Source organism: Bombina bombina, chromosome 3 (genome assembly GCF_027579735.1).
Source record: "Bombina bombina isolate aBomBom1 chromosome 3, aBomBom1.pri, whole genome shotgun sequence".
NCBI classification, from domain to species: domain Eukaryota; kingdom Metazoa; phylum Chordata; class Amphibia; order Anura; family Bombinatoridae; genus Bombina; species Bombina bombina.
The window spans coordinates 631688721-631707142 of NC_069501.1; the positions used below are offsets into that span (position 1 = coordinate 631688721).

The 18422-nt window shown below is 39.1% G+C and overlaps 1 protein-coding gene across 3 annotated transcripts in view; it reads left to right on the forward strand.

Moving 5' to 3' along the window:
- The window catches only part of DHX40 (DEAH-box helicase 40), a 527461-nt gene that overhangs the window by 473090 nt on the left and 35949 nt on the right, over positions 1–18422 (forward strand). For all 3 annotated transcript variants that reach the window (XM_053707320.1, XM_053707319.1, XM_053707321.1), the window contains exon 17: positions 1717–1945. In XM_053707320.1, coding sequence (XP_053563295.1) covers positions 1717–1945 — 229 coding nt within the window. The remainder of the gene's footprint in view (positions 1–1716; positions 1946–18422) is intronic.

An 18422-nucleotide genomic window follows, 5' to 3' on the forward strand; every position in this document is an offset into this window, starting at 1 on the left:
GTTTGGGCAGCCAAAGAGCTAAATGCCCTTTTAAGGGCAATGCCCATCCAAATGCCCTTTTCAGGGCAATGGGGATCTTAGGTTTATTTAGTTAGGGTTTTATTTGGGGAGTTGGTTGTGTGGGTGGTGGGTTTTACTGTTGCAGGGGTTGTTTGTATTTTTTTTTTTTACAGCTAAAAGAGCTGATTTCTTTGGGACAATGCCCCACAAAAGGCCCTTTTAAGGGCTATTGGTAGTTTAGTTTAGGCTAGGGGGGGTTATTTGGGGCGGGGGGCTTTTTTATTTTGATAGGGCTATTATATTAGGTGTAATTAGTTTAAATATCTTGTAATTTGTTTTTTATTTTGTGTAATTTAGTGGGGGGTTTTTGTAATTTAGGTATTTGTATTTAATTGAGTTAATTGTATTTAATTTAGATAATTGATTTAATTGTAGTGTAAGGTTAGGTGTTAGTGTAAGACAGGCTAGGTTTTATTTTACAGGTAAATTTGTATTTATTTTAGCTAGGTAGTTATTAAATAGTTAATAACTATTTAGTAACTATTCTACCTAGTTAAAATAAATACAAACTTGCCTGTAAAATAAAAATAAACCCTAAGCTAGCTACAATGTAAGATGTAAGATAATGTAATGTAAGATAATGTAAGATAGCTAGCTTAGGTTTTATTTTACAGTTAAGTATTTAGTTTTAAATATTTGAATTATTTAGGTAATGATAGTAGGTTTTATTTAGATTTATTTTAATTATATATAAGTTAGTGGGTGTTAGGTTTAGGGGTTAATAAATTTAGTATAGTGGCGGCGACGTTGGGGGTGGCAGATTAGGGGTTAATAATTGTAGGTAGGTGGCGGCGATGTTAGGGGCGGCAGATTAGGGGTTAATAATTGTAGCTAGGTGGCGGATGAAGTTAGAGGCGGCAGATTAGGGGTTAATAATCTAGGTAGGTGGCGGGCGATGTTAGGGGCAGCAGATTAGGGGCTTAATAATTAACTCATGTTTGTGATGCGGGAATGCGGCGGTTTAGCGGTTAATATGTTTATTATAGTGGAGGCGATGTCTGGAGCAGCAGATTAGAGGTTAATAAGTATAATGTAAGTGTCAGCGATGTTAGGGGCGGCAGATTAGGGGTTAATAAATGTAAGATTGGGGGTGTTTAGACTTGGGGTTCATGTTAGGGTGTTAGGTGTAAACATAAAATTTGTTTCCCCATAGGAATCAATGGGGCTGTGTTACGGAGCTTTACGCTGCTTTATTGCAGGTGTTAATTTTTTTTTTAGCCGGCTCTCACCATTGATGTCTATGGGGAAATCGTGCACGGGCACGTACAACCAGCTTACCGCTGACTTAAGCAGCGCTGGTATTGGAGTGCGGAATGGAGCACAATTTTGCTCTACGCTCACTTCTTGTCTTTTAACGTCGGGTTTAGGAAAACCTGTAATACCAGCGCTGTAGGTAAGTAAGCAGTGACAATAACGTGCAAGTTAGCACCGCACCGCTCATAACGCAAAACTCGTAATCTAGCCTAAAGTTTTTTATAATAGTTTAGTACTGGGACTATTGTCTTTGGTAACTACACATTTACTAGTATCAGTTTGTATTTTCCTCCCTTGGAAGACTGCATTCAAGATGGTGAAATAATAAACATGCATTTGTTTGATTTATTTTTTTTATACAACACTAATTGTAACTATACCAAATTTCTTTATTTCTTGAAGCTTTGTGGTCAAGAAGCCCAGCTAGAATGGATTCTCTTTCATAGTGTTCTGGTCACGACAAGAATATTTGTCAAAACAGTTTGTCCCATACGCTATGAATGGGTTAAAGACTTGCTTCCAAAACTGCATGATATTGATGCATATGAGTTAAGCAGTGTGGCTAGAGAAGAAGTTACCGAAGAGGAAATAGCCAAATGGGAGTCTAAAGAAGAGCTAAAACAGCATACCGGTGAGTTTTTTTCACAACTTGAAATAGTATTTATCAGCAATTAATAACAAAGTATCTGCATAAGAGAAACAAAATTGATGCTTACCTAATAAATTAATTTCTTTCATGGTGGTAAGAGTCCATGAGCCATTACTCCTGGGAAGAGACAAATATTCCCAAAGCTCTTAGAGCTTTTAATCCCTCCTACATCTCTGGTATTCCAGTCTGACGTATAGCCAAGAAGGAGAAGTAGTAAGGTAGAAAAGGACCAAGCAGGGAAAATGAGGTGCAAACTAGAACTGCTGCCAGAAAAAAATTAAGTAAAACATGAAAATGGGAGGGTCTTGTGGACTCCCATCACCATGAAAGAAATTAATTTATTAGGTAAACATAAATTTGTTCATAAGGTGGTGAAAGTTCACGAGCCATTACTCTGGGAGCTATTACCCAAGCTGTGGAGTTCACGAGTTATTAGGAAGGACAACATTTTTTTTTTAAAGCTTGCACCTAATAACCAGACACTGCTGCCTGAAGAACGTTCCTACCAAACACAGTGGTAGAATTTAGAGAAAGTATGTTGCTGCCTTGCAAATGAATTCAATATAATCCTCATTCCTGTAAATCCAAGAAGTGGAAAACGATCCCACCTCCAAGTAAACCTTGGAAATCAAGAGATTTCGCAAAAAAAGCTAAAGAAAATGGAAGAGGCCCTCTTTAAAACATATGTGTATTCGATTTCGATTGGTTAAGTCCAAGCATACTCCTTTGTAACTAAATAAAAACAAAGGCTCTATTTCTGTTTAAATAGAGTGACAGCAACAATGCTAAAGATTCTCTGGTACTTTGGGCAGGTTAATTAGTTTGTTCACTGCTCTAAGCTCATACTGTATAGAATATAGCAGATAAAGTATAGTGTACTTAAAGGGCCCAACATACAATGCAAAGTCTGGAAAAAAATATGATTAGTCTGTGGCATGGACACTGAATAGTAGGTGTAGCACAGTGCACATAGAATGTTAGCACAGAGATCAGCACTGTGCAGGTGTACAAGATTATAATATCACTGTTTAAAAAAACAAACAAAAAACTTTATTTAATGCTGCTCCACAGTAATACACTGGGGATGCACAGCCCCCGTATACTACAGTAAAGTCTTAATTAGATATTCATGATTCAGACAGAGCAAACAATTTTAAACAACTTTTCAATTTACTTCCATTATTTAATTTGCTTCCTTCTCTTGTTATTCATTGCTGAAAGGTTTATCTAGGAAACCTCAGGAGAAGCAAAGAACCAAGTTTCTAGCTGCATATATATACCAATTGTCATTGCCTCACCCATAGGTTCAGTTAGAACCCAGAAGTGCATTGCTGTTCCTTAAACAAATTATACCAAGAGAATAAAGCAAATTTGATAATAGAAATAAACAGGAAAGTTGTTTAAAATTGAATGTTCTACCTAAATCATGACATAAACATTTTGGGTTTCATGTCCCTTTAAGTACAACATCTTAAGAAAAAAACCCACAATTTTAAGAGTTATTTTACAGCAGAATTAATCAAAATAATTAATAATTGTATATTTCAATGTTATATTTTCATTAATTAAACAGTCATGAGTACCAACATTTTAAGTTTAATGCTGCTTTGAAACAATAATGAAGTGTTTAGGTGTTTTTTTTTCCTTTTCACTGATTTCTGTATCCCTCAGAATGAAAGGATACTCACTAGCCAGAAATCCCACTGGACAAAATGACCCCTGCTAACCAATCAAAATCGAATACACATATGTACAGGCCCATTTATCAAGCTCTGTACGGAGCTTGAAGGGCCGTGTTTCTGGCGAGTCTTCAGACTCGCCAGAAACACAACTTATGAAGCAGCGGTCTAAAGACCGCTGCTTCATAACCCTGTCCGCCTGCTCTGAGCAGGCGGACAGGAATCGCCGGAAATCAACCCGATCGACAGCTCCCTGCTGGCGGCCGATTGGCCGCGAGTCAGCAGGGGGCGGCGTTGCACCAGCAGCTCTTGTGAGCTGCTGGTGCAATGTTAAATGCGGAGAGCGTATTGCTCTCCGCATTTAGCGAGGTCTTGCGGACCTGATCCGCAGTGTCGGATCAGGTCCGCAAGCCCTTTGATAAATGGGCCCCGTAGTATTTGACCATGAATTGCTGTTTGCCAGAAAGAGATCAGGTAGCCCCACCATCATATCTTTTTTTATTTCCTAAGATATGGTGAGTCCACGGAATCATCAATTACTAGTGGGAATATCACTCCTGGACAGCGGGAGGAGGCAAAGAGCACCACAACAAAGCTGCTATATATGTCCCTTCCCTTACCCATAATCCCCAGTCATTCTCTTTGCCTGCGGTGCAAGGAGGAGGTGAAGTTTTAGTCTAGCCTTAGTCCATGTCAGTCTCTCCAGTAGGGCAGTGGTGGATTTTAAGCAATTGGGAACTTGTGGGGTACAATCCTCACTGCGTTTTCTCAAGATATTTTGCTGCCCTATTTAGATAGCCTGAGTAAGTTTACTCAGTCTTTCTGTTTTTCCACAGGTCCATGTGAGGGAAGGCATCCTCTCAAACCAGGTGAGCTGTCCTGCTGCCGAAAAGATGAATTTTAAGGTAAGTGCCAATTTTTTATTTTTCTATATAATAGGGAAAATGAGGCACTTATTCAGCTTAAAAGCTGCAGGGGGACATTTTTTATTTCCTGGGTGTGCAGGAACTTTCGGCTTTGCAGTTTGATTCCCCTTATCTTATTTTTCATGCTGATAAGGTGATCTTACGTACTAAATTAGGTTTCTTACCTAAGGTTGTCTCAAACAGAAATATTAATCAGGAAATTGTGTTTCCCTCAGGGGGACGTTTTTTATTTCCTGAGTGTGCAGGTTATAATGGCAGTTTTGCAGGCACTGTTTATATGAGGAGTTTTTTTTATTTTTTTTATGGCTCAGTGTGTTCAATTCATTTTTAGTAATGGATTTAAGTGTGCTTGTTTTTTTGTTTTTTTATTTGTTTAGCCTTTTTAAAGCCTTTGACATGAACAGCTTTTTTTTCAGCTGAGGGACCGCCCCTTTTAGGGCAGTTCTGTATTCTCTGACAGCAGAGTATTGTTCTCTCTTTTTTCCTCACTTCTTGTAAAGGTAGAGAGAGGTGTGCATGTTTCAGATGGCTCTGCTGTTTAGGAGGCTTCTTGCTGGATTCGGATTGTAACGCGATCGTTTTTTTCCTTCAGTCTGCTGCAAGTTGCTGGTCAGGTAGGGCACCTCAGTATTTTGCTGAGGTGTAGAGTGTTGCCTGGGGTATTTTTTCTTAATTTATAGGTAATATTTAAGGGGAACAATTTTTTTCTTGCCCTGTTTTGTGTGTTATCCTTTGTTAAAAAAAAAAAGAAAAGAAAGAGTAGTTTTTTTCTTTTATTTGTTTAGGCTGTACAGGATGTTACTTGTAGCTTATGGTTTGATGCTCTTCTTGTATTGAAAGAGCTTTATCTTATAGAAATATACTTTTTGGAGGGGCGTGTCCTGAACGTGGCCATGATCAGCAGCATAATGGAGTAGCTCCTTAACTTTGTTATAACAATCAATAGTAAATCTTCTCAATAACTAGTCATCCTGACATATAACAAATGAAACAAACTGAGGAGAAGCCACAGAGCTGTAAGATGCCTTCATTACTAAGATTGCATCTGTCAAACTCTAAATGATTTAGCTGTGGAGGAAGGTTGCAACTTCATTGCACACATTTCGAACCCCCCTCGGTTACCTATGTAATCGAGGTAGGCAGTATTAATCTGCCAATATTCTCAGCGCTCAACGTTTGTCTACTAACATCAGCACTCAAGTATTTGTAAAGTGACCTCCATATAACCGTCATGACAACTAATTTAATTAACTTAATTGCCGAGCTTGTGAGACAGGTAGACTCCCACATGGCCCTTCTGGCATCAGAGATCAGATACGCTGCTTGTATCGATAATGCAGAGGATCCCTCACTAAGACCCCAGATTGGCAGGGAGAAACTTGACATGCTGGAGATTGCGAGAGGGGATCATACCTTAGTACTGGAGGCACTCATTACTACAGATACCATGCCCTTCCAGGCTGGAAAATGGCGCTAATCCAGCAATCCTACAAGTTACGGCAGTGGTTGTTCACTTATCCTCTAACTCCAGTAGACAACAAGCTTACCCACGCAAGACGAGCCCAATCGCCTCATTCCTACTTGGACTCCCAAAACGGCCCGACTACACAATGCAGCACAATTCCTGCATTTGCGATGTGGGATGGCTACATCGGACGGGGGTTGCAAATTTTACTGATTGCTAAAGCTCTTCCATGGGATCTAGGTGGAGGACATCCTCATATCATTGGATTGGGTGAGGTGAATATAACTCGATAGAAGGAATGGACCTACCGTAGTACACGAGTCGGTTGATGTTGTTGCCTGGACTTACTACAGACTTATAATAGGGGGTTAAGCATACCACAATGCCCCAGTGGGATATATTAACAGACTTGGAACATTTTTGTTTCACAATTGAGTATGTTAACCCAATGCTCTTATATATATGTAGATATGTTCACAGTATAGTTGTGTTTAGACATAGTGTACACTTATTATGCTTTATCCGGTAACTGAGGAGATGATTAGACCTGCACATAAAATGTTTGCTAAGTCACTATATTACATGGCAAGATATGATGAACTGTTTAGCTTCTGTTCCCTATGGCTAAGCGTTGTTTTGAACCTTGTGGGGGTTATTATAATGCTAAGCTCTGTATGTAGCTCCCAGACAATTTTTAGTCCAAACATGGTAAGCTTTTGTGGGGTTGCGTATTGCACTTAAATTGGAGGTCAGTATTAATCTAGCTGGTTTTGATCACTTTTTCTCTTTACTGATAACAGCCTTTAGGAATTGAGCAATCCTTAGGGCTAACTAAATCGAATTTAAACTGTATCAGCTAGTTAGAGGGTTTATCCCTAAATTGTAGTGTAATCAGAATGTAAGTGGAGACAATAAAGATCGCTTCAACCAGAATGGGTCCTTCTGCCTGCAGCCAGAGCAGGGGGACTATAGAGCTATAGTCTAGAATCCCTTAGCATGGAGTCCTAGAGGATTATTAAATAGTGACCTAATATATACGTATTCTTATTTTTGAGAACTTAGTGCCAAAACACATACCTCCCTGCAGGTTTAGACAGCTCATCTCTCCCTTATAATTTAAAATTCCGGTAAACTGGCATTAATAACCTACGATGGGTAGGGGTGGAAGAGCTTTACAAGTTGTACATCTTCCTTTCCAGCTCTGTATACTTGAGAGAGGATTGGGGATCTTATTAATGTTGATCCTTCTGGGACCATATATTATCTGGGGGGGGGCAGTAGGTTTGTTTCTGTAGACTCCTGTAGTTGAGTCCTGGGTAACATAGACACAATGACAAAGCTACAACAGATACTTCTTAATACTCACCGTACTTGTTCTACCTTCAACTTTAATTCCCTAAAGTCTTCTAACTTATCTTATGGGATTCCTGAGACGTGTAAATAAGGGTACTTTACTCGCATTGGTGTTTTATTATTATAATTTGCTGGTTAGGAAACCATTATGCTCACTCTTACATCAGAATGCTATGAACACATCCTTGTAATCTATTGTTTACAATTATTTCCATCATCCTCACGCTTTACTCCTAGATCAATAATATTGTTAGGTTCAAACTTACCCCTTTGAACAAGTGAGAATAGTGGCTATATATTTGAGAATTGTCTTAAGAGGGACCAGGAAAAGAAAAAAAGGGAAAGGAGAATGGCACTACTGTAATAGAGATGTCCTAATATATGTTTAATTTCAATATTATCGTATGAACATAATAGGATTGGGTGCTGTACACTTAGAGAATCAGAACAAAGATAGGTATGACCCTAAAAGCACAGTTATGTGTGAAACATGTTAGGGAGCTTTGTTGGAGGATTTTTGGGATCCTCAGTTTTAATGTAAAGTGGTGGATGTTTACTCCGTATGATTTAAATTACCTTCTTATTTCTTAGAGGGAACGAAGGGCCTGAATTAATAGTAGTATGCTACACGCTGGGAGAGATTTCTCTCTGGGTCACAATTAGTTAATTTGAACGGTTATTTTGCAACAGTGTTATATAGCAAGCTCTTTTGAGCGGTTAATTTGTAACGCTATTTATTATACAATTGTTACACACGCTGGGAAGATTTCCTTTTGTACAAACAGTTAGCTCTCCTGAGCGGTTAATTTGTAATAATATTGCACAGCAGCTCATTGTTTAGCCATACTTTTTTTACACTGATAGATTAATAGTTACATCGTAATGACTTTATATGAGAAGTCTCTAGAAGTATTAATAAGAATGATCAGAACGATAATAAGAACGGTCATTACGGTATATATTTATTTAACTATCAGGTGATTACTATAGACCAGAAAGTTGCTATCATACTGACGATAACATCTATGACATAGCTCAACTATAAATCGTTAGAACTGAATACATATCCTATTATAATTATATTATGTAACAATTACACCTATACATAGTGAGCTACTAATACTTTTAGATTTCCTTGTATACTAACAGTAAGCTCTATTGAGCGATCAATTTGTAACGGTTTTTCTTACACCATTGCTATACAAGCTGGGAAGTTCTTCCTATGTACAAATAGTAAGCTCCTCCGCGAGGTTTATCTGTTACCACATTATATAGTAACTATGGTTCTGCTTTTTCCACTCTGACAGCCTTACAGTTATATTGCAATAATCTGATATTGAACCATCTTTAGAGGTATAATAAATAATGATTTAAAAATAACGATTATTTTGTAATATATCCATTAAATCATCAGGTGATTGCAACAGGTCAGAAACCTGCTATTAAATGGACATTAAACTCACACGTTTTACTATAATTATATTATGCTACAATTATACCTATGCACAGTGTACTGTCAACACTATAAATTCTAACTATATCTGTTGTATTACAAATTGTCTGTTAACAGAGCGAAGTGCTATTATAGCTAAATGTGGGCAATTTCTCATTCTATACAGGCAATTGTAACCCACAAGGTACCCACCCCTTATGTAAACCTATAAGGTATTACTTTTTACAAACTAATTCATTACTTAGTGAGTACCATGATCAAAAGGAATTAGTATTTATTTAGTATTATTTTGTAATTATTATAGACTTCCATATTGGAGTTACACCTTATGCTTCTTGTTTCTATATGTATATGTCCCAATTTTAACTATGATGTAATAAAGTTTTGGAGTTTTAACCACAGTTTCCCCCTATAGGGAACATTACTGTCTCAATATCAACAGGTATTCAGTACTACCAATACATGGCTACTATTGAGATGATGAGTGCTAATTGTTACACACTTTGTTTTTAGGGTCATACCTATCTGTGTTCTGATACTTGAGAAAAGTACCTCTCATAATATTGGTTTGTGTTCTAAATCCTGTAGTTTAAAGTATCATCCTAAGAGACCGTGTACCCTGATAAAGAGGTACTATAGTAATAATAAATAAAAATCTTAAGGTATCATTGTAAGACCTGAACTGCGCCTATGAATTATGTACTAGAATTATGATATGTTAAGTCTGACATAAAAAGTGTTTTTTCAAAGTAGTTTATGCACATTAGGATCTGTTTGTATAAGCTCAACAATTTGATGTCCAGGAGTCATAATTCTGTGATGTGCTGTGTTAATTTTGAGACTACTTCTGTATGTTTTTTTTTCTCTCTCTCTCCTTCAATCTTTATAAATACCTATTATCAAGATATGTAGATGATACTCAGGTAATAATGTTTTGATTATTGTACCACTAAATACCTTAATAAAAAACTCTGATTTAAAAAAATAAATAAATATACTTTTTGATCCTGAGTCATCATTAGCTAAAGTGGATGCTGTTCAGGAGCCTGTGGTGTGTATTGCAACTGTCACCAGTGCGGCAGCCTACTGGTATGATGCCTTGTCTGATTCTATTCAGACAGATACTCCTCTTGAGGAGATCCAGGACAGGATTAAGGCTCTTAAGTTAGCCAATTCTATTATTACAGAGGCTTCTTTACAAGTCATTAAGCTAGGGGCAAAAATGTCTGGTTTTGCAGTTCTAGCCCCCAGAGCTTTATGGTTAAAATCCTGGTCTGCGGATGTTTCTTCTCTTAATGAAGATTTTTCTGACAGAAGTCAGAAAGTCAAAGATCTTTGACTCTTGCCTTGTCCTTCAGTCCTCTCTTCGGCCATCAGTGGCTCAATGTATGGAAGTAATTGGTCTGATGGTAGCCTCCATGGACATCATCCCGTTTGCTCGGTTCCATCTCAGACCTCTGCAGTTTTGCATGTTAAGACAATTGAACAGGGATTATGCAGATCTGTCTCCGTAAAATAGATCTGGATCAGGCGACAAGGGTCTCTCTTCGGTGGTGGTTCATTTAGGAGCACCTCTCCCAGGGAACTTGCTTCCGCAGACCTTCCTGGGATGCCAGCCTTCTGGGTTGGGGAGCAGTTTGGGGGTCCTTGAAGACTCAGGGTCTATGGTCCCGGGAGGAGTCAGTTCTCCCTATAAACATCTTAGAACTAAGAGCGATTTTCAATACTCTGCTGGCCTGGCCTCAGTTAGCTTTAGCCCGGTTTATCAGGTTCCAGTCGGACAACATAACCTCAGTGGCATATATCGACCACCAGGGGGGACTCCAAGTCCCTTGACCATGACAGAGTTGGCCCGAATTCTCCAGTGGGCGGAGTCTCACAACTGTTGTCTTTCTGCGATCCAGATCCCAGGAGTGGAGAATTGGGAAGCTGATTTTCTAAGTCGACAGACTTTTCATCCGGGGGAGTGGGAACTCCAACCGGAGGTGTTTTCCAGTTTAATCCTCAGATGGGGGCAGCCAGAACTGGATCTCATGGCTTCACGGCAGAATGCCAAGCTCTGGCGGTCCCTTGGAATTTCAGTCTAGCATACCTTTTCTTTCATGTAATTGGCAAGAGTCCATGAGCTAGTGACATATGGGATATACAATCCTACCAGGAGGGGCAAAGTTTCCCAAACCTCAAAATGCCTATAAATACACCCCTCACCACACCCACAATTCAGTTGTTACAAACTTTGCCTCGTATGGAGGTGGTGAAGTAAGTTTCTGCTAAGATTTCTACGTTGATATGCGCTTCTCAGCATTGTTTAAGCCCGATTCCTCTCAGAGTACAGCGAATGTCAGAGGGACGTGAAGGGAGTATTACTTATTGAATACGATGATTTCCCTAACGAGGGTCTATTTCAAAGTTTCTCTGTTATCGGTCGTAGAGATTCATCTCCTACCTCCGTTTTCAGATCGACGATATACTCTCAATTTACCATTACCTCTACTGATAACTGTTTCAGTACTGGTTTGGCTATCTGCTATATGTGGATGGGTGTCTTTTGGTAAGTATGTTTTTTTATTACTTAAGACACCTCAGCTATGGTTTGGCACTTTATGCATTTATATAAAGTTCTAAATATATGTATTGTACTTATATTTGCCTTGAGTCAGGTTCATGTATTTCCTTCTGCAGACTGTCAGTTTCATATTTGGGAAATATTAACATCTTTTAAAGAAATTTTTTTCTTACCTGGGGTTCAGTCTTTTTTCAATTGACTACTTCTTGCAAATTGCGGGCGGCATTAGGCCCGCGGGTGCATCAAAAGCTAAACTTTATTGCGTCATTCTTGGCGAGAAAATATTTATAAATAAATATTTTTAAAATACGTCTATGACGCAACTTCGTCATTTCTGGCGTCATACTTGATGCCGAGACCTTTCACACGATTGCGTCATTAGTGACGCGAGTGTGTCATTTCTGGTTATTTTTGGCGCCAAAAAAGTTTGTTACGTTGTGCATCATACTTGGTGTCAAACTTTTTCATTATTTCAATACCCCATTGATATTTGCCTTTTGCTTTTTTCTCTATCAGAGGCCTATGCTATTTGCATTTTTTCCCATTCCTGAAACTGTCATATAAGAATAGATAATTTTGCTTTATATGTTTTTTTCTCTTACATTTTGCAAGATGTCTCAATCTGATCCTGCCTCAGAAGTTTCTGCTGGAACATTGCTGCCTGACATCGGTTCTACCAAAGCTAAGTGCATTTGTTGTAAAATTGTTGAAATTATTTCACCGAATGTCATTTGTAATAGTTGTCATGATAAACTTTTACATGCAGATAGTGTATCCATCAGTAATGGTACATTGCCAGTTGCAGTTCTTTCAACTTCTAATGTGCATGATATACCTGTAAATTTTAAAGAATTTGTTTCTGATTCTATTTTGAAGGCTTTGTCTGCATTTCCACCTTCTAATAAACGTAAAAGGTCTTTTAAAACTTAATTTAGTTGATGAAATTTCAAATGACCAACAACATAATAATTTATCCTCTTCTGATGAGGATCTATCTGATACAGAAGATCCTTCCTCAGACGTTGACACCGACAAATCTACTTATTTATTTAAAATAGAGTATATGTGTTCTTTATTAAAAGAAGTGTTAATTACTTTGGATATTGAGGTAACCAGTCCTCTTGACGTTCAGTCTAATAAACGTTTAAATGCTGTTTTTAAACCTCCTGTGGTTTCTCCAGGGTTTTTTCCTATTCCTGAGGCTATTTCTGATATGATTTCTAAGGAATGGAATAAGCCAGTAACTTCTTTTATTCCTTCTTCAAGGTTTAAAAAATTGTATCCTTTACCAGCAAAATCTATAGAGTTTTGGGAAAAAATCCCCAAAGTTGATGGGGCTATTTCTACTCTTGCTAAACGTACCACTATTCCTATGGAAGATAGTACTTCCTTTAAGGATCCTTTAAATAGGAAGCTTGAATCTTATCTAAGGAAGGCCTATTTATATTCAGGTCATCTTCTTAGACCTGCAATTTCTTTGGCTGATGTTGCGGCTGCATCAACTTTCTGGTTGGTGAATTTAGCGCAACAGGAATTGGATTCTGACTTATCTAGCATCATTTGCTTACTGCAATATGCTAATCATTTTATTTGTGATGCCATTTTTGATATTATCAAAATTGATGTTAGATCCATGTCTTTAGCTATATTAGCTAGAAGAGCTTTTTGGCTTAAATCTTGGAATGCTGATATGACATCTAAATCTAGATTACTATCTTTCTTTCCAAGGTAATAATTCATTTGGTTCTCAGTTGGATTCTATTATTTCAACTGTCACTGTCTGCCTCAGGATAAAAAAACCTAAGGGTAAATCTAAGGCTTCTAACCGTTTTCGTTCCTTTCGTCAGAATAAGGAACAAAAACTTAATCCTCCCCCCAAGGAATCTGCTCCCAATGGGAAGCCTTCCTCAAATTGGAATAAATCCAAGCCATTTAGGAAACCAAAGTCAGCCCCTAAGTCCGCATTAATGTGCGGCCCTCATTCCAGCTCAGCTGGTAGGGGGCAGATTAAGGTTTTTTAAGGATATTTGGATAAAATCTGTCCAAAATCAATGGATTCAGAGCATTGTCTCTTAAGGGTATCGAATAGGATTCAGAGTAAGACCTCCTGTGAGAAGATTTTTTCTCTCACGTATCCCAGCAAATCCAGTAAAAGCTAAGGCTCTCCTGAAGTGTGTTTCAGACCTGGAGTCTTCAGGGGTAATCATGCCAGTTCCTCTTCAGGAAGAAGGTTTGGGGTTTTATTCAAATCTATTCATTGTCCCAAAGAAGGAAAATTTATTCAGACCAGTTCCGGATCTGAAAATTTTGAATCGTTATGTAAGAGTACCAACCTTCAAGATGGTGACTATAAGGACTATTCTGCCTTTTGTTCAGCGAGGACATTATATGTCCACAATAGACTTGCAGGATGCATACCTTCATATTCCGATTCATCCAGAACATTATCAGTTTCTGAGATTCTCTTTTCTAAACAGGCATTGCCAATTTGTTGCTCTTCCATTTGGCCTAGCAACAGCTCCAAGAATCTTTTCGAAGGTTCTGGGTGCCCTACTCTCTGTAATCAGAGAACAGGATATTGCGGTGTTTACTTATTTGGACGATATCTTGGTACTAGCTCAGTCTTTACGTACTGCAGAATCTCACACGATTCAACTAGTGTTGTTTCTTCGGAAACATGGTTGGAGGATCAATTTACCAAAACGTTTCTTGATTCCTCAGACAAGGGTCACCTTTTTAGGTTTCCAGATAGATTCAGTGTCCATGACTCTGTCTCTAACAGACAAGAGATGTTTAAAATTGGTTGCAAACTGCCGGCACCTTCATTCTCAGTCATTCCCTTCAGTGGCTATGTGCATGGAAGTTTTAGGTCTCATGACTGCAGCATCGGACGCAATCCCCTTTGCTCGTTTTCACATGAGACCTCTACAGCTTTGTATGCTGAATCAATGGTGCAGGGATTATACAAATATATCAAAATTAATATCCTTAAATCCCAATGTACGACTCTCTCTGACATGGTGGATAGATCACCATTGTTTAGTTCAAGGGGCTTCTTTTGTTCGGCCAACCTGGACTGTGATCACAACAGATGCGAGTCTTTCAGGTTGGGGAGCTGTTTGGGGATCTCTGACAGCACAAGGGGTTTGGAAACCTCAAGAGGCAAGATTACCAATAAATATTTTAGAACTCCGTGCAATTCTCAGAGCTCTTCAGTTTTGGCCTCTGTTAAAGAGAGAACCGTTCATTTGTTTTCAGACAGACAATATCACAACAGTGGCATATGTCAATCATCCGGGTGGGACTCACAGTCCCCAAGCTATGAAAGAAGTATCTCGGATACTTACTTGTGCGGAATCCAGCTCCTGTCTAATCTCTGCGGTACATATCCAAGGTGTAGACAATTGGGAGGCGGATTATCTCAGCCGCCAGACTTTACATCGAGGGGAGTGGTCTCTCCATCCAGATGTGTTTTTTCAGATTGTTCAGATGTGGGGTCTTCCAGAGATAGATATCATGGCCTCTCATCTAAGCAAGAAACTTCCCAGATACCTGTCCAGGTCCAGGGATGTTCAGGCGGAAGCAGTGGATGCGCTGACACTTCCTTGGTGTTATCATCCTGCTTACATATCCCGCCTCTAGTTCTCCTTCCAAGAGTGATCTCCAAAATCATCATGGAACAATCATTTGTGTTGCTGGTGGCTCCAGCATGGCCACACAGGTTTTGGTATGCGGATCTGGTTCGGATGTCCAGTTGCTCGTCTTGGCCACTGCCGTTACGGCCAGACCTACTATCTCAAGGTCCGTTTTTCCATCAGGATCTCAAATTGAACGCTTAGTACTAAGTCATAGAGGTTTCTCTGACTCAGTGATTAATACTATGTTACAAGCTTGTAAATCTGTCTCTAGAAAGACTTATTATAGAGTTTGGAAGACTTACATTTCATGGTGTTCTTCTCATAAATTCTCCTGGCATTCTTTTAGAATTTCTAGAATTTTACAGTTTCTTCAGGATGGTTTGGATAAGGGTTTGTCTGCAAGTTCCTTGAAAGGACAAATCTCTGCTCTTTCTGTTTTATTTCACAGAAAGATTGCTATACTTCCTGATATACACTGTTTTGTACAGGCCTTATTTCTTATTAAGCCTGTTATTAAATCAATTTCACCTCCTTGGAGTCTTAATTTGGTTCTGAAGGCTTTACAGGCTCCTCCATTTGAACCTATGCATTCTTTGGACATTAAACTATTTTCTTGGAAAGTGTTGTTCCTTTTGGCCATCTCTTCTGCTAGAAGAGTTTCTGAGTTATCTGATCTTTCTTGTGAGTCTCCTTTTCTGATTTTTTTATCAGGATAAGGCAGTTTTGCAGACTTCTTTTCAATTTTTACCTAAGGTTGTGAATTCTAACAACATTAGTAGAGAAATTGTTGTCCCTTCCTTGTGTCCTAATCCTAAGAATTTTTTAGAAAGATCCTTACATTCTTTGGATGTGGTAAGAGCTTTGAAATATTATGTGGAAGCTACTAAAGATTTCAGGAAGACTTCCAGTCTATTTGTTTTATTTTCTGGTCCTAGGATAGGTCAGAAGGCTTCTGCTATTTCCTTGGTTTCTTGGTTGAAACTTTTGATTCATCCAGCTTATTTGGAGTCGGGTCAGGCCCCGCCTCAGAGAATTACAGCTCATTCTACTAGATCATTCTCCACTTCGTGGGCTTTTAAGAATGAAGCTTCAGTTGATCAGATTTGCAAAGCGGCAACTTGGTCCTCTTTGTATACATTTACTAAATTCTACCGATTTGATGTATTTGCTTCTTCTGAAGCAGTTTTTGGTAGAAAAGTTCTTCAGGCAGCTGTTTCAGTTTGATTCTTCTGCTTTTGATTTAAGTTTTTTTCTTTCAAAAATGAAAATAAACTTATTTTTTTGGGTTGTGGATTAATTTTTTCAGCGGAATATGGCTGTTTTTATTTTTATTCCCTCCCTCTCTAGTGACTCTTGAGTGGAGATCCACATCTTGGGTATTGATATCCCATATGTCACTAGCTCATGGACTCTTGTCAATTACATGAAAGAAAACATAATTTATGTAAGAACTTACCTGATGAATTAATGTCTTTCATATTGGCAAGAGTCCATGAGGCCCACCCTTTTTATGGTGGTTATGATTTTTTTGTATAAAGCACAATTATTTCCAAATTTCCTTGCTTTCTACTCCTTTCTTTATCACCCCACTGCTCGGCTATTCGTTAAACTGAATTGTGGATGTGGTGAGGGGTGTATTTATAGGCTTTTTGAGGTTTGGGAAACTTTGCCCCTCCTGGTAGGATTGTATATTCCATATGTCACTAGCTCATTTATTAGGTAAGTTCTTACATAAATTATGTTTTTCCTCCATTTTCTCTCCTGCCAAGAGTCATTGCTCTGATCAAGCAGGAGAGGGCATCTGTGATTCTCATAGCACCAGCATGGCTTCGGAGGATCTGGTATGCAGACCTAGTGGATTTGTCGTCTCTGCCTCCGTGGAGACTCCCTCTGAGGAAAGACCTTCTACTTCAGGGTCCTTTTCTTCATCCAAATCTTGTTTCTCTGAAGCTGAAATTTTGAGCTGAACGCTCAATTTTGTCTAAGCGTGGGTTTTCTGAGCCGGTCATTGAGACTATGATTCAGGCTTGTATACCTGTGACTAGAAAGATTTACTATAAGATATGGCATAAATATCTGTATTGGTGTGAATCCAGGGGCTACTCTTGGAATAGAATCAGGATTCCTAGTATTTTGTCTTTTCTCCAGGAGGGTCTGGAGAATGGTTTGTCAGCTAGTACTCTGAAGGGTCAGATATCTGCATTGTCTATTTTATTGAATAAGCTTTTGGTGGATGCGCCAGATGTGCAATCTATTTGTCAGGCCCTAGTCAGGATCAGGCCTGTGTTTAAACCTGTTACTCCTCGGGGGCGGAGCCTACTTCTGAAGCGGCAGGACATTTCTCTGTGACGCTCCTGACTTCAGAGTTGTCTTTTGACTAATATTTTATATATTTATCTATTAATATTCTCTTTAAACTTGCTAGTCTGATAACAGACTTAAGCTGCATGCTAACAGTGGAAATTTGAAGCTGATATGCGACAGCAAGCCTAGCCTAAGCTCTTCAGAAAAGCCACGTGGATCTACACTACCTAGGAGACTGTTGTTTAGTTTTCATTGCAGCGTGGCTTGGGCTGCTGCAAGAATACACCCCCCCCCCAGTACATTTGATACTCCAGTTAACTATTCTTTCAAGAGCAATCTAACGAACTTGGTCATTGTTGGTCTGGGCCCTAAGTAATCTTTGGGATACATAGTGACCTAAGAAGAGGAAGATCTATCACAGGCCTGCTGACACCTCTTGTCTCATTATGGATGCGGTAACCAAATGGGAAAAAGCTATCCTACAGCTAATCAGCAATCATTTCAGGGAACTGGAGAGGAAGCTAGATTCTATACTATCCACCACATACGATTGTCCCCCAACAGCGGATTTACCCCAGGATCAGATGGAAGCTACATGCGAAGATCCAGAGCCTATTGCAGAGGTCTTACATACATGCACCAACCCATCGACAGGCCTCACACGTCAAGCTCATTTGGAGATGCCAGAGGGGGATCATGTGGCAGCTATGACAACTGTGAGCCCTGAACACTGGGCTTCGAGAGATCGATACAACTAGAAGGGGAAATGGATGCAGAGGCCCTTGGGAACTCTAACCACGCTGTTTACAGAGGACCCGACAGAGCCAGCTGGTCGAGTAATGGGAAGGTGCCCCCAGGGCGAGATTGGCCTGTTCCTCAAGAAGCCAGTCAAAACCAGCTAATTCGGATCCGGAGTTTGCTGTCTACAAGGCGGTGTACTGCAACTCCCAACAAAGGTAGCCCACTTCTGTCCCACGATATGCACAGTCAAGAGGAGGACATAATAAATCATAGGCTCTGTATTACTTACCAGTTGGAAAAGGTACTGCATTTGAGAGTAGAGATGGTCCATTTG